The sequence below is a fragment of the Hippocampus zosterae genome, chromosome 13, assembly GCF_025434085.1.
Source record: "Hippocampus zosterae strain Florida chromosome 13, ASM2543408v3, whole genome shotgun sequence".
Classification (NCBI taxonomy): Eukaryota; Metazoa; Chordata; class Actinopteri; order Syngnathiformes; family Syngnathidae; genus Hippocampus; species Hippocampus zosterae.
The window spans coordinates 14133333-14151100 of NC_067463.1; the positions used below are offsets into that span (position 1 = coordinate 14133333).

Genomic DNA, 17768 nt, shown 5'->3' on the forward strand with positions numbered 1-17768 from the left:
CCAGTTCACCAAAGCACTAACACCTGCATGCAAATTTTTTATGATATAATTGTTCTACATAAAAGATGAAGGCTATGTGGCACATGAGCAAATTCATCTTCAAGACGCATTTAGAGTCAGAAATAGCGTCTGAAAATGTGACAGGACTCTGTGGCAGATGTGGTGCAACTCAGGTCAGAATACCCATTACAACTTCAAATTGTGGAAGTCCACAGTGTAGTGCTTCACTTGAACATTATCATCCTTAACTCCACCCAAATCAATTTTCCTGATGTAAAGGTCACGCTTCAGGGCTTGGCTCTCTTCATTTCTCCACATCTACGCAAGCAAATCATCAGCCATCGGTCACAACTCATAACTCAGCAGACTGACAAAACTTCCCTCACTTCTTCATCATTTACTTGTGCCGTTGCAACAAATGCAAATGCAAATGCAAATGCAAATGCAAATGTTTATGTTGCTTCTGTTGTCTTTCATCGCTGTCTTATCTATCGTATTCCTATGTCCTCTGGCTTCTTTTCCTCTCTTTTTTGGGATAACGTTAAGTTTTTGTAGGCTTGAATCTCATTGTGACCCAAGTGTGTGTGTGCGTGCGTGTGTGCGTGTACGTGCGTGTGTGTGCGTGCGTGCGTGTGTGTGCGTGTGTGTGTGCGCGTGTGTTAGTGCGTGTGTGCGTGCGTTTGTGTGTGTGTGTGTGCGTGTGTGTGTGTGTTGTGTTAATATTTACGTTTAAATAATTTTATTCACCTCGACATGTTTTTTGACAAAGCTAATGTGACAAGAGGAGCCCATTTGATTTCTTTTTGCGCCCCCCGGTGTTAGATTTTGGTCATCGTCATTTGTCTAAAAAAACTACAATACCCATATTGCACCAGCTCGATGAAGAAGCCGAATCTACGCCTAAAAATGTGATTTGTTTGTTTGTCTTAGTCCATGAAGAGTCTTAGAAATACCCTAAGGCTTATATGTACATGCCATAAAAATAAAGATGTTTCTTTAATTATCATATCATTCAAATTCTTTTATTTTAAAAACGGGGATATTGATGGGCAGCTAATATCTGGGTTTAAGGTCCCGAGCCTCCGGTGTCATTGGTGAGTGACCGAATATGTCCCACTGCAGGTTATTTGCCAGGCTGCTTTGTAAGTATTCATCATAACACATTTATCGAATTGTTGTTTCATTGTTGCATTGCTGCGTTTGAGTGTTATGTATTAGCTCTTTCAGTTTGCGCTTTTATGTTGCTTTTGCTAGCAGTGGTACATAAAGTTGTCTGACAGTTAGCATGCTAGTAGGCAAGTTAGCGTCTCGAATTGAGCGTAAAGGTACTGTAAGAGCAATTGGTTGTTTATGCTAACGCCCGATTAGACCATAATTTAAACCTCTTGCCAGCTGTTAAGCAGCTGCGAATTCGCAGACCAGGTTAGTTTGCTCAATACATAATCCACACTTTGAGCTACTTTTGTATTTAATGTTTTGCACATTTGAGTTAAAAGCGAAGGCAATGCTGCCTGCTTTCGGAATTTGTGACTGCTACATTCACGTTCTCATCACCTTTTCGAGTTTGCAACTGAACTTTGCACATTGTCATTGACGAGTTGTGTGTCTGAGGCGCCACAAACCAAAGTTCAGTCTTGAGTGCTGGCTTTACACGCCCGACTACTGCTTCATTTGTCACTTAAGACTGGCTTGTTTTAATGACTGAGTTAAAAAAAAACTCTGCTTACGTCTGCCTACGTGCGCTGATAACACACACCCACAACATCGTTCTTGTTGTAATTTGCAGACATTGTTTTACTTTAAACTAGTTAATCCGGTCCAGTCAATTGTATTGCATTCAATTCTCAAGTAATCAAAATTAGGACGATTTCTTAATACAGCGTTTTAATTCATGTTTGAAAAAAAAGTGATGTTACTGAAAATTGCAAATGATGTGTTGCAATAAGGGTTATATTTTGTCTCGGTTCAGTGCAGCAAAGTGGCGTCAGGCACTGTTATACAGGAACAAGACAGAATCTCTACATCACCAAGAACACTAAGGTCATCTGTCAAGGTTTCACAGGAAAGCAGGTTTGTCCTCAACCCTTTTTACCATCTAAACGGTGTTTGCACCACTCTTCATTCACAAAGGAGACATTTAAGAATGTACTGTTAGATGTAACCCCCAAGTTTCTGGTGCTCTGCATGATCTTTGATTTTTTTCCCCCACCACAAAAATAAACAATTTATTGCAGAGAGGGCACATTTGATGATAATCATGCAAAAAGAAATGGAACTTATTGTGACTGCGGGACATACAGTGCCAATTTTTTGATTGCTCAATAATAAAATGAAATATAAAAAATGTGTTCTAACAAAGCACAGTTGTGTTTACACAGTATGGATTTTGTACACGATGCTATGATGGCGTATCCACTGCAGATATTTTGTTTTCAGATTTTGTGCAAGATGACAACAGCCGATTAAGTGTACTTAAAAAAAAATACAAGTAGGTACCCCAGCCCCAAAAAGCATAAAAATCAAAGCTGTATTGTCACGAACTGGCACACTTTATTGGCTTATTGATAACCTATATCTAGCGTAACCACAATGTTAGTAAAAATATCTACTGAAACTGAAACCTATATTCAAGAAATACCTATAAAAAGGCACCTTCTGTTCCCTCTTCATTACATGTCATGTCAGAATGATTTCCATCCATCCATTGTCCTCACAGGAACTCATTTGGAAATCTACATCTTTAATCAGGATTCAACAAGTTAAACTTTTGCATTTCAATGGGAAATTATCTTTTTTTTAAGTTGGCTGTTTTGATCTTCTGTTCTTGCATGACACGACATTGGACCGTTTTTTATTATTATTATTACTTTTTTCACTGGGGTGGGGGAGGAGGCAAAAATTATACATGTTAACTAGAAAACAGACAACAATTGTCCAAGTCTTTGTTTCAATCAATAGCAATAAAAAGCATTTGGGAAGAAAAACTTAAAATACACACTCTGAGCATGTGCGCTCAAGGAGAATAACAAAACTTGACAAACGTGTTTGACAGTCCAGAAATGTGATCTTTGCAGATTTATATCACCGTTTGTGCTTGGCCACATGCCATTTTTCAAACACCATTTTGCCCTCAACATAATAAAATGGTTCCAATGAACACTTGAGGTAATTAGAAAAGGATGAGAAATGAAGCCAGGGGCGTTGAGAATACCTTTGGTGTTCTAGCTTGATAAGCGAGCCATTCTTCAAATTTATTGTCCAATTTGCAATAATTGTGGTGGTGGTGGTGGGGGGGGGGCGCAACAAAGCTAGCAGAGACTAGGTGTACATTACATTTGAATGGAGCTGCTGACTCATAGCTTCTAATACCTCTTAATAAAACAGTTGTAATCTGCACTCGAATGTCATTAATTTATCTTCTTATACAGTGTGACCCTTTGCCACACGACATTGTCTCAGCATCCTCAGTGGTAATTAAAAGACAAATGATGGTTGGGATTTGAGCTGAAAATCAATGTTGTTGCTTTGTGAACTAATTCGCAATGGCAAAAAAAAATAGTAAAGGTGTTAATAATATGCTTGAGTGGTATTTCAGTCTAATTTAAGAACTTTTCAATCATGATAGCGGCATTATCGTTAAGCCAAATTGGCAAAACTGTTTGCTTGAAGCCACCCACTTTCAAGTGAGAACAAATATTGTGCTGCGCATTGCCAAAGACACGATGCCCATATTTACAATGCACCAGCAGTCATTTTATCAACATGTACCAAACCGAGGTATGCACTTCCAAGGTGGCCTTGCCTTGCAAGTACAGCTCAACATGGATCAAGTGCAGAGCTGAAAAGAGTGTGGTCTTACGCTTTTATCCATACAGTTTGATGGCTCATTTTGTCATAATGTTGAACTGTTAAAATGTTGATTTATAATGGATCATGATGACAATGAAAAACAAATCCAAAATACACAATTTATCTGGAAAGGGAGGGAAAAAAACCTTACTATGTGATGTTTTCTGTTTTTGCAAGTTGCTTAAAAAATACGGGAGTAAAAAAATATTGTACTCTATGAGGAGAAATAAACTAAATACTTGTCAAAGCACATCTGCCTCACAGTTCAGGGTTCGATTCTGGCATCAAGGCTTTCCATTTGCATTTTTCATGTTCTCGCTGTGAAAAATGGATTGAAATTATCTTTGTGTGTGTGATGTTTAATTTTAAGTCTAGAAAGCCGAACATTAATGCACAGGACATGTAGTAACAAAATGTTTATTATTTTGTCATCACTCTTCCCCTCTTTTTAGGGAAGCAATTAAACCTCAGCCATGTCATTATTTTTCTGATGAAATTATTTCATTTCCTTCTAAATGAGCATTTGTACCGGCGTCTTTGTCCATAGAAGCAATTTGATTCTCTTTTTAACCTTTAATATAGTGCTGGTGAAAGACGGCAGATGATGCTGGATGACGCATCTCGTCTCCTGTGAATAATTTGTCTGAGTGAAAAAAAACTTCAGTAGCGAGTTATGCTCATCTCCCACTCATTCACACACTGACCTCTCTTTCCACCAAGGGGACATTTCACAGCCAACAGTCTCTCGACTATGGATCGCAGTTAGTTGGAGGCGTGTCTCCTGGCAAGGGGGGCAAGACTCATCTTGACCTGCCTGTCTTCAATTCAGTCAAGGAGGTCAGTGTGAATTTGTTCAGCACAAGTTAAAACTTTCATGCAATTTTGCAAAAGCAACACCTCAATTTTGGAAATCTGTGTGTGTGTGTGTGTGTGTGTGTGTGTGTGTGTGTGTTTGCACTAATTTCTCTAAGTAGACATTAGATGGCAGTGTTTGACAATTTCACAGTTGCCATTTTAAATTGACGCCTTTATTTTTTACCTCAGGCGAAGGAAGGCACAGGAGCTGATGCCACCGTGATATATGTGCCGCCTCCATTTGCTGCAGCTGCCATCATTGAGGCAATTGATGCCGAGATTCCCCTGGTGGTGTGCATCACTGAGGGCATCCCCCAGCAGGACATGGTGAAAGTGAAACACAGACTCCTGCGCCAGACCACCACTCGTCTCATTGGCCCGAACTGCCCAGGAGTCATTAATGTAAGCACATCGTGTATTTGTGAGCGTTCACAAGGCTGAATGCACACAGAGTCTTCCGATTAAACGCGTCGTCCTGTGAAACAGAACACAGAGGATTCTAGGTAATCGTTTGCAGGTTATTTTTTACGGATTTATTTGTTTTCTTCTTTTTTGTCTTTCACACGTTTGATTGAAACTGTCCACACTGTTTATTTTTAGCCTGGGGAGTGCAAGATAGGGATCATGCCTGGCCACATTCATAAAAAAGGAAGGATTGGTAAGTGTTCCAGACTTTAATTTATCTCAAACTGATTGTACTCTAATTAAATGAAATGTTATTGAAACCATTATAAACCATTCTAACATCTTTGATCGCTGTCTTGACAGGTATTGTGTCTAGGTCAGGAACTCTGACATATGAGGCCGTGCACCAAACTACACAAGTTGGTCTTGGCCAGTCCCTCTGCATTGGTAAGATCACAGAGATATTTGCCATCAGCCCAAAATACTCTTGTAATGCTCTGCTCAATGAAATATGCGGATGTGTTTTGCCAGATCACCCATCCGTGCTAAGACATTAACAGTTAAGTCAATCATGAACCGTTCCATGTTTGCTTCATATTATTTGTGCTCTCTGAATATTATCCAGATCGATTGGGTGTGTCAGCATCAAATGCCCATCACGGCAAACGCGGTCACTTCTTGACAACGCACCAATTATTTACTCTTAAGAAACATTTGTTATTTTATACAACCTAAATCTTGTGGCCAAATTATCTCCCAACCAATAACGGCGGTCAAGTCGGACACCCAGAAACAACTTGGGTTCATTATGATTTTGACATTTTAATTATAGCGTGTCCTCCAGTCTGACTTTATAAAGGCCGCTGCTGCAGTGGAGTTGAATGCCGTAGAGTTTATTAAAATGGTTTATTGGTGGTTCTGCGACAAAGTCTTTAAAGTCTGACTTTGACCTGCGGGTCTGCAGCAAATTACGGTTGGTACAATATTTAATATGACCGTCATTTGTTTTGCTGTTAATGTGTTTCTCTTTGATTATTATTCATAACTTTTTCTTCTTAAAGTCTGTGGCTATTTTTTTAACGATGTTTGCCTGTGAAGGGGCTTCTGGAGATGTAATCTTACAGTGGAAATACTCTTAGAAAGTACCTGATGGCTCTCATGGTTGTATCGGTCGTTTATGGAGAGGAAATCAAACATTAAATATAAAGTGTGGTGGAACAAATTATTCTGTACCACAAGAGTAAAGTCCTGTTCATTGTTTTTCTAAGGGAAAAAAGTCACCTTCTCGTGAATGTCTCCATTTTTAGCTTGGATTTGACCACGTCCTGGCATGATCTTCATTGTTTGAAAAAGACTTTATAGCAGCAACCTAAATTAACTTCTCTGGGTGATTGAAATCCTGCTGGCCGTTTCGAGAAATACAGATCTAGTTCTTGAGGGTTTCTCTTTTCATCTCCCTTTGTAGCTCATTAATGTCATGTAGGATATTCAGTGACAGTTCCCCTCATTGTTTGTTCAACTCTGACCCCACCCACCATTTCAGATTAATGTTATAAAACTGTTTGCCCTACTTAAAAAGTACCCAGTCCAAGTCTTGAAATTTGAACATTTAGCTCTGAAAGGGACAGATAATTCCCTCAGCAATACCTGGAAAGATTTGTAAGATGGTAATTGTCAAAGTAAACAGCATCTCGTAGACGAAAAAGCGGAGCCTAAAATCATAAAAACGATAAGGAGTTGAAAAGCAATATTGGGAACCAAGAGTTTGTAATCTTCATTCCACACTGAATTGAAATGAAAAGTACCGTAATGTGCGAAAGGTAAGGAGGTCTCACTGCTTTGGGAAGTCGCTAAACGTAGCAGTCGGCGCACTGCCTGATGAGGCAGAATAAAGAAATACACTTGAGATGTAGAATACACAAAAAAATGATGCTCAAAGTAAATCCATCTATTAATATTTCGTTTGCTCACCAGAAGCCATTCCGGCTGTGCTGAATTGTTTTCACAAATCCCCAATGAGGAGCCGTGAAAAAGCCCGCTGCTCCTGTGATGATCAGACCGTATGAGGCTTAAAGTTCGTTGCGCCTGATTTGCATTTGGTTCTCTGGCTGTGCTGCCATGGTGTCCTCAAATATTCACACGAGTGCCCCCGAGAGAGCCACGGGTACACAACACACATTTGCTTTGTCTCCTGCAAAGGTATTGGCGGGGATCCATTCAACGGTACGAACTTCATCGATTGCCTGGAGGTGTTCCTGCGGGATCCCAAGACGGAGGGCATAATCCTGATTGGGGAGATCGGGGGCAATGCAGAGGAGGATGCAGCAGAGTATCTTAAACAACACAACTCGGTAAGGGACACCGACTTATTTACTCACCTGCTATCTTGCTTCCCCTTCTTTAACAGTCGTAGTAGTATAAGGTATATCCTGCAAATATGGCATACGGAACAGCCTAAGTCAAGAACACAGTGTGATCTCTGGCAGTGTTTCTTCTAGGTCGCAACTTCGGGCCTCCCCCTCTTTTGTCTGCAAAGTCTGTGTGATTAACGTGATCAAAATGAGGAATGGCGGATGGGTGTTTGAGCTTTCTACTCAGGGGGCATGTTTCGCAAATGTACCGTGCTGTTGAGCAACATGTCTTTTGTGGCCGTATTGAGGAGCGAGATGATTCGCTTGTGCAGCAAGAAACTGTAATAGATGTTTTTAAATCCAAGCAAGACCCGCACTTTTGCTCCTTCTTGCATGCGTGTGTTTTATTTCTCTTTCTTTAGTGTGTATATGGTGCGCTGAAGCTGAAAAATTGATTTGATTTACCCTCAGTAACTCTTAATGCATGCAAATCTCTTGCAAGCGTCTCGGGGGAATAACTTCTCTCCGTCTCTCTCTTTCTCCCTACCTCTCTCCCTCCCCAAAATAAGTACAAACAACAACCAGCACAGCCTGTCACCCAAAGTGTTGACAGTGCGGCACAGTTCAAATGAAGCAAGCAAGAGAGTAGGTAACAGCCTGCACTGAAAGCCAAACGTGTAGAACATGGCACAGAAAGTGGTCTACTTAATAACAAGTGCAAAACCACAAGTCAACATTTTTACAACAAATGAAAATTACTACTTGGCTTATTTTAAAGAGACCATAACAAAAAGTCAGAAATTACATATAAGAGAACGAATAATTAATCAGCAAGAATTCATTCCAGCCTTCTAGTTTTTCAGTTTTCAACAATCACCCTTGAAACACACACATTTATATAGAGGCTACGTCATACCTATACAGCTTAATGCAGTGAGTCACTTTTTGAAATTGATCAGTTGTAGTTTTAAAACTTTAAGTGTGTGTGTGTGTGTGTGTTCTATGTAACTTATAATCGAGGTTAATTTCAATTAAGTTCAAGTGAGTTTTCTGAATGTTTGTCAGATGACCCGATCAGTGCTTCACAACCTCTTGAGTCGAAGCGCATTTTTTTACAAATCATTGACCTAGATAGATAAACCACGATATAATATTTGTATTGCTGTAAATGAATTACTTGTACACAACAAAGTGATGGTTTTGAAATCAGTCAAGATCACCCGTTTCCGTATTCAAAATGTACTTGTAGAACATTTGAATCTTGGCATTTTGCAGGAGAGCCACAGAATGCAGACTACACTTTCTTTCAAATCACCAATCTTGATGACTCATACTTTTTTGTCACGTCGGGGGAAACAATTGTTCATTGTTCATCGATTTTAAATGGCCAGAGATAGAGTTAATGTGTCAATACCATAATTGTGTAAAATCCAAGAAAACAACCGTGTACCCTCCTCTTGGCTCTGCTGTCAGATTTTATAATGAAGGGCATGTTTCAAGGTTCACTGGGTATCAATTTCAGCCACGCTTGCCAACATGATATGGTATTAAAAAACACTTGTATCAAAGGTCTGCCAAGCATTGCTGGGGTTTTGCTGGATTCCCAAATCCAGAAATAAGGTCTTACACAGGATAAGCGTATGATAATTTGCTTGAGTATCTTTCGCCCAAGCTTCCATGAAGGTTTAGTGCTACTTCTTTCATCCCATTTCAGCTTCATGACTTTTCGCCCAGCTCGTCTCCCTCAAGCTTACATAAAACCTTTTGTAATTTTGAGGAAACAACATTGCATACTAATGTGAGCTGCACCAAGACTTTGCTAGATAAATGCCAGGCGTGCGATGTGGATACAACCATGTCAGTATTTCATCAAGTCATATTTGGGGTATTAGTCGCACTTTTTAATCTTGTTTATTGAATAAACCACTCCCATTGAACTGCTTACTGCAGGAGAAAGCTCCAAAAGGGAAAGGTATTGTTGGTATGCAACTCCTTTCTAAAGGTATGAACTCGTGGTGTCCAGGGTGGCACACTAATCGAGTAGTTCAATTGCATCATGCAAAGAACACTTGACTTACGAGAACTGCGAGCGCGGTTAGTTTTTCAGCACGGGATTTGACAGAAAATAATAAAAGCAGATTGTGTCTTTTGTGACAAGATGCTAAGCTCCACGCACCCTGTTCTCGCTACCGCCTATCCATGAATTATTCGCCATCTGTGAGTCATTATATTCTTTAGACGACGATTGTAGCAAGGTTAGTACTTCCTCAGCTGGATGATCCTCTAAACAATTGATTGTTTGAAAGCTTTTTTTGGGGGGGGGGGGGGAGTACGAAGAATGACAAGCATGCAAGATTCCTGTCCAATGACACAATGGGCCTCAGATATACGGGCTGATCGTTAGCGTGTCTTTCTATTTGAGCATTTAAGATGTGAACCGCAAAATCAACTACATAGATTTTCAGCGCTCACGACTGCATTTACAGCTCAGGCAGTCGCAAACGTTATTTCTACCCTTTTCCTTAAATGTCCGGCTAAGGCTGGCCAGTCACAAACGACATTTCATGTTTGCCGTACACGGACAGCTAAAACCAGGCAATGGAAACCCTGCACATTAGGCGATTGAGCAGCAAAATAATAATCTTCCATTGTATGGAGGTATTTTACATTCAATCGGAGGACCAAAACCAGAGCTTGCAGACATCAAATGACCCACCCCAGGATGCTTTGGTTTTCTTCTAATTTCTATGCCGTGTGGGGCTTCGCATGTGTTTCAAGTCTGATTTGAACCGCATTCTGAGTGCTCGCACGTGCACGCTGTCCCTCTTTCCAGCTCAGGGGTTATTGCCACGGATGAAATATTAGTGTTCTTCACCTTGGAAATGATCTAAACTGTTGAGCGCAACATCCATCAAGGAGCAAGCAGTATAGACAGACAGGCGCTGAGCTAATCAGTGGCCGCTGCATGACTAATTACCATCTCAGGAGCGAGATGATTTGAGATGGCAGGCGCCTTGGCCCCTATCTGGTCATCCACCAACCCATGCAATTAAACTGCTTGATTGACCCTTTGTTTTAATAATGCGGGCTGAGACAGAGACGGCTGCTCAGATAAGACTCTTATCATGAGGGCTCTGTAATGGGAGGACACGGGTTGTTTAATTTGTAATGAATGAATAAAATACAGGTGCAGAAAACAAATTGCTCTGATATATGCACACTCCATCTCTCCTATATTTCTTTCTGTGCTGTCTATGACCACACCATTAGGACGGTTTGTAAAAGTCCTCGCTCTCGGAGATGAGCTAATTATCCTTTGTAGTGGGTCTTTTCACCTTCTCTTATTTTCTTTATTTCTCCCTTTGCTGACGTGTCCAGGGTGCGAACGCCAAGCCTGTGGTGTCCTTCATCGCTGGGCTTACTGCTCCACCCGGGCGGAGGATGGGCCATGCCGGTGCGATCATTGCTGGTGGAAAAGGAGGCGCCAAAGAGAAAATTGCTGCCCTGCAGTCAGCTGGAGTTGTGGTCAGCATGTCCCCCGCTCAGCTGGGCAGCACAATGTTCAAGGTGAGTCTTTTCTGAAAATACAAACCCTTCTTTTGATGGCGTGCATGAGTCCACGCGGATAAAATTTAAAAAAACATTTTGGTTTAAAAATATTCGAAAACTTTCAGGTGTATCTTCATTTTTTTTCCTTTAAGGCCAATACAGTTGGCAAAAATCAAAATGATACAAAATGCTCATTTGTAGATTTACTTGGAAACGAGACTATATCATCTATTAGTAGAAAGTATGAGCTGGAAAATGTAATATACCATAAAGAAGGTTAGAATGTAATATATGCACGTTTGACAGTAGGTGAGTTAGGACTGCCGTGTCTTTATTTCAGCACATCTCAGGAGAAGCGTTGTTAAAAGGATATATAACATGTGGAATACATGTATTACACTCATTCGTCTTCTTGCACTTTCATTACCACTGCTGGCTCTTCCGCATGCAGATATTGATTTGCACACACTCGCACACACTTTTTTTTCTTTCTCCTCAGTTTAATTCATTATCATTGAGTGTAATGGTGAAAAACGCGCAATGTGGTTGCTGCACATTTTGCCCCCCCCAACCTACAGCGTTCATACATCTCCGTTAATCTCATAGACCGCTGTAATGGAAGTTGTTGAAAGATACGAGGAGGCACTATGCCTTGAGTGTGGGACCCATTTAGGTTGCGGGAAAACCATCGTCTCACAACAGCCCCCCTAAAATCCTGGAAGATACTCTCGCTGTAAGTGTAGAATAAGACACACTTGTCTTACATTAAGAGGCCAAATTCATCATCATAGTGAACATCAATACAGGCCACAAAATGTATATTTTACAGACCTTTAAAAATGGTAATGTAATTTCCCCCCTTTTCTCATCTAATCTACATTGTAATGACTCGTGATACACTACACACATTCCGACAAATTGCTTTGTCTAGTGCTGGTTATTTGGCATTTTTGTGATTGCCCTTTTGGGATAATTCATTCTTAATTACGCCCTTAATTGTCACTTTTCAAACATAGCAGTGGTACCTCTTCTGGTTGTAGCCTGTTAGCACTTTTAGGACATGATAAATCAACAGTTTGACACACTCCGCACTTTCATTGCGATTCAAGTTCTACCTTTGTGAAATGAATGAAGATATTACCATGAAAGTTGACTATGTTGGACTCGCTGGTGTCTCATTAAGTGTACACCTGGCTGGAGATGATCTGCACAAATGCTTCAAAGCACCAGCTATTATGGTAAAGTAGGGCTAGATAGAAAACGCGCACAGGACGTGTCAGCATTTCCATGGTTCTTTGGTATAGTGTCATTTTCACGTTTGCCTCTTGTATGTCACAGATGGACATAAGGATGAGTAATGAGCATAGAACAAACATCATTTTATATTGTGCACTCCACTTTCATGAAAGGAACAATAAAAAAGAATATGCACATGATAGTTTTTCAATTATGAGATTTGAATTTGTGTCGCAGTAGCAGTAATTTAGATGTTTGTCTAAACTTCTCAAATTCATACCATTCACTTTCATATTTCCCAAGCTCTTTGTGGATGACATCGTTTGAAACTCATTATAAATATGCATTATTTACTATGATAGCCACTGGAATGAGCAACGCCTCCGGTGCAGGGAGGCGATATCAGAAAATGTGTTCATCTGGCGACGTCATTAATAGGTTTACAAACTCGTACACGCACTCTTGCTCGAGTCAATTTTGCTACATGAAATTGAGTCTGATGCACTTTGCGTCACGCTTTCTGGCACAAGTGGGCCGAGCGATTGCCATCGCACTCGTTTCAATGTGTTGCACTTCCGTCCTGACATGTTTTCTTGCTCTCGCTGCCGTTTCAATGAGGCATTGTCTGGCGTCACATTTTGACTGGCATCCTCCATCCCCTCATTTTTTTTTTTACGCCTTCACTTGTTAGATGTCGATCTCCTGTCAAAGTCCCTCTCCCCCATTTCACAAACATTGTGGTTATACTCCCGACTCCCATCTGTGTGCAAACACAACCAGCTTTTCCTTATCTCTTATTCCTTTTTTTCCCCATGCCATTACAGTGTTATTTCTTTGAACGCCTCGTCCCACATGACTGGGCCCTGCTGACTCCTTGCTAAAGCAGCTGCTTGCAATCAAGCACAACTCCCATGTTGACCCGTCAAAAGGTTTCTTAATTCATTTGCCCATTCCCAGAACAGCAAAAGGCTTTAAAGGATTTGAAGGCATTTGAAACATTGACCCAAAGTCTCCTCGGGGTGGCAGTACTGTATACCTTTTAGGCCTCTCCCAAGACTCATTGGAATGGACCCTGCAGTGAGTCCTTGTGTGTTCTGCGGACCTGATAAATGGCATTTGCATAAAATTACTGCCCACCATCCCATGGAAGAGAAGTTTCCAAGGGAAGGGCATCATCTACATCCTACTTTTTTCGTGGAATAGGTCTGAAATTGAATATGTAAATAGCTAGATTAAAAAAAATAAATGAACAAACATAATGCTTCTCATTTATAGTCCCGTGGTCCAATTTTTACATACAAAGCAATCGTAGTCTCACATCTATTAGATTATCGCCGGCGCGAGCTGTCCCGATCAATCACTGAACGTGAGTAGATTTCACAGCAGCAACTTGGTCGTGAACCGGCAGGCATGTGAGGTCCACTCTAGGGAATCTATAAACAGGTTCTCTTCTGCTCTCGCAGCCTGTTTCCCCTCTCTCAAAAGAGCCGGGAGATATCAACACAAATAAATAATTCCCTTCTGTCTGTGTCACTTCACTCCCTGTTGCTTTTCTCCTTCCCGTCTTGTCTTCAGGAGTTTGAGAAGAGGAAGATGCTGTGAGCACTTTGGGAAGATCTGTGACCTCCAAGATGAACAACCGGATTGTGGATGTGCATATGCCCTCATTCTTTTACCCTGAATTATCTCAGCTACCATGAGCACACGTTCAGTGTTTCTATTGTAATTCTGTCAGGATCTTGCACAAAAAGAAAGAGAACGAAAGAGTCTTGCTGTTATTTTAAAGAGGCCATTACATACCATGTCAAAGCTTGGCAGGTTTTCTTTCCCTTCCTCCACATAATGCTAAAGCTGAGCGAAGCCTGCCGTTGTCACTTTTGGTTGACTGCGCCTGTTGGAAGAAGTGTAACCCGTCATTTGTAAACAGCTGCCCACCTGAATAAGAAATATGTCTCACCATCATGCTGCTTCCCTTGTTTTATGTGAGTCATCAGTGCTACGGATGCTGTCTTGGACTCCCAATTAGTTTTTTTGTTTGTTTGTTTTGAACTCGGTTGCTGTCATTTGCCGTTGGCGTGGTAATTATCACAGCCTGTGACGCTTTATGCCAGTAACACATTTTAGAACCAGTTCCAGTTTAATCATGACTTTTGCATTTCTGTATCTGGCTCATGTCAAGGCTAAATTTTAACATAACAAGGTTGCACATGTTAACTTCCTCTAAGTAGTAGACGCTCATTGTTTAGCTTGCTCTGACTCCTGACCATAAGTAAGTAAATAAGTCAAGGGAAACAATCGTATTCTGATCATAGGCATTATAGGGTTGCATAGGTCATTCAATCAAGACAAAATATTGTATTAAAATATGATAATAGAGGAATAGACATACCTTTGCTCTATCCATTCTTTTGGAAAATTGTTTCAGGTGAAGTCCAGCATATCATGTGATTCACCGATTTCTTCTACCAGGCTAAAAAGGTTATCAGGATAACAGCATATTGGTTGACACACGTTCCACGTATAATAATTACGATTTGAAATATAATTATAATTATTAGACGTCAACAGTAGACTTGGTAAAGCTGGGGGGGTGTTCCAACGTCTCCGCAACATCTGGTCATCGAAAGCCATTACTATGACCACCAAGCTACGCCTCTATACGTCAGTGGTCATCCCAACAGCCATTTACGCCTGTGAGACATGGATGAAGACAGCCAATATTACCAACAAGTTGGATGTCTTCCATCGGTGTTGCCTGAGATCCATCCTGAGGATCTCACGGAGAGACCACATCACCAACGAAGAGGTGATGAGGACGGCAGGAGTAGCTGAACTGTCAGAAATTGTCTCTGAAAGGAGAAGGAAAATGATTGGCCACGTAATCTGACTGCCAAGAGAGAGAGACCGGCAAGTGTGGCCATGGAATGGATACCAGTAGGGTGGAAAGAGGACGAGAGGTAGGCCAAAGAAGACCTCAGTGAGATGGGTGTCAGCTGGCATGGAGCAAGAAGGGTCTCCAGTGACCAGAACAAATGGAGGAGACTCGTCGCTCAATGTTCCAAATAGGAGCGGGTTGAACTAACGAACTATTATACGGGGGCAAGAGAAAAATGTCACTTTCTGGAGCACTCCAATTGTAAAACTATTTCCAAGCTTACTTTGCTCAGTTTTTTTTCAATTTGGTCTCAGGACAAGTAAATGTACTCAAAAACTGCATGTTTTCGTATTTTGTATGTGAACTATTCAAAATTTGATGGGTGGTTTTCATCAAATTAAAACTACAGGATTAATATACTTCCTATATGTGCAATAGATACAAATGCACTTCTTTATAATCATTTCCACTTAGTTGGCTGTTAATTTTCATTTCAAATACATCTGTTCACTTGTTTTTTTTTTTTTTAACACGAGTTACCCTTATGTATTGGGGAAAAAAACAAATATGCCCATAGCGTATTACTGTGATTTGTGGTAGTGGTGAGCAGTGACGGGTAAAGTGGAGAGGCCGAGGGGCGGAATCCCATTCGCGACCACCTGTCGACACGCATGCGTATCAACAACAAAAGTTAACATGTTCCATCCATCGCCTTCCGCCACTCAAGTCAAGTTTTGCGTATGCCATGCAGCCAAACAGACGGAGGGGAGCTATCAACAATAAGCTTCTAAATTGTCTGTCCACACAGCCCTCAACCCTGTTGACAAAAATTAATTATTCCTCATTTTTCAATATTAAGCCATTAGTCTAATGAGAAAAAAAACACGTAACTAAAATGCAAATAGGGCGCTTTGCCTTCTAATTAAGGAAAACAAAGAACTCTGTAGAACCAGCTTATAGGATAAATGCATCACTAATACTGCACACTGGAGAAAGGAAGACAAAGTGGAGAAAATACAGAGCGGTAAGATAACTTGTCTGCTGTTTTGCTCATGGAAAAATCCCTTCAAAGAATGTAATGTAGCATACAATGCCCTTATAATAAAGCATCTTAAGTTTATTTCTTATTTAGCGTCACAGTAACTAGGACAGATTAGTCTGTGCATGCAGTGTGAAACTGTTTACAATGTCTTTCTTTTGCTTACTTTTTAATCTGCCACAGCAAATTAACATAATGACTGACAGTGGAGCTTCAGGCTTGCTGTAGTTGTCTAAAATCTTAGCAGGTTTCACTTTTAAGTTGCGAGGCTGCGAGGAATGGTTCCCACTGTATTAACATTTGGTGGCGTTCGGCTGCTTTAAACACAGCTTTGCAGAATTTTAGTCCATTTGTTTGGGATTCCATTGAACACACACAACGTGGCATAATTGTTGATTGGGACCTGGCATTGAATTCCACTCCATTGACACCAGCTGCTAGGGATGGGCGAGTACCGATACCGGTATCAATATCTGCCTGATACCGGCCTTATTTTACTCATGGTTGTTGTAAATACCAGCCAAAGGTGTTTAAGGCAAAAAAAAATCTGACATTCAGCAAATACTCTTTGGCAGTAGTTGTCACAATGCTGCAGCAGTTTGACACATTGGCTAACCATCATCTGAAAGGTCTGTTCAGAATTTTATATTTTTGTAATTGTGGTACGCTAAATTCCACATATCAAAAGCGCTACAGGTACTCTGTACCGGTGAGAACTCAAAAGAGTGAACTCCTGCAGGAGTGCCCATCCTTTTTTGACCCAAGATCTACTTGTCAATCAGCCACCCTCCCATGATCGACCATTTCACACACATGCACGCATACACACGTTTCCATGATGATCGATATCCATAATGGATCCTAATGTGAGCGAAACTGAGAAATAAACCATGTGATACGAGACGTGATAAGATCCGCATTATTATTATTATTATTGTTATTATTTTTTAATGCTGTTGCATGCAAACAGCCAGCACATAACAGCCAATGAACGTGATGCGTTATCGAATGGTGCTGAGAGAACAAAATGGCAACCGGTTAAATGAGTCATACCGCTCTAAAAGGTTTTCAGTTTAAACAAATGAGAAAGACGTGAGGTTAAGAGAAGTGTTGTTTCCTCCCCTCAATTCAGCTTCAAGCTCATGGATGAGTAGAAGCAAACTCGCTGTGTGTGGTGGGTCATTAACAGTTGCTCGCTGCAATAGCAAACAATGGCGCATGCTGCCACCTGCCAATTAGGATAATTAATTTCCGGCAGCAAAACGCGTAGACTGGAAAGCCGCATAGGTGAGCTTAGATTTGTTGCCCTGAGCTGTAATTACATGCTTTGTTTACACCCACTCTCAATTAAGTGTTCATCCTTTCCTTGTCACTTCATCCTCATTTTACATGGATGTGGGCCAACGAACCATTGTCAGATTGTTTCAGAGATATCATTGATCCCACCCGGTGGTGCAAAGTTTCCACGTCGCGGTCTCCATTAAAGCATCGAGTTGTTTTCAGGACAAGAAATAAAACCAAGAGGCTTGACAGTGGCAATTTGCATGAGGCTGTGTTGTTTTAATAGAACCACTGACTTGAGATTGCTTTGGGAATTGAGGGCAAGAAT

General features: G+C 40.8%; 1 protein-coding gene across 1 annotated transcript; it reads left to right on the top strand.

Annotated features, from left to right (window-relative positions):
* Positions 1–989: 989 nt before the first annotated feature.
* suclg1 (succinate-CoA ligase GDP/ADP-forming subunit alph) lies at positions 990–14207 on the top strand. Its single transcript, XM_052085052.1, has 9 exons — positions 990–1142; positions 1970–2070; positions 4570–4686; positions 4894–5106; positions 5305–5362; positions 5473–5556; positions 7309–7460; positions 10839–11027; positions 13821–14207. Exons 1-9 carry the CDS (start codon positions 1109–1111, stop codon positions 13845–13847), a joined length of 975 nt encoding a protein of 324 aa, XP_051941012.1. The 5' UTR covers positions 990–1108; the 3' UTR covers positions 13848–14207.
* The last annotated feature ends 3561 nt before the right edge of the window (positions 14208–17768 follow it).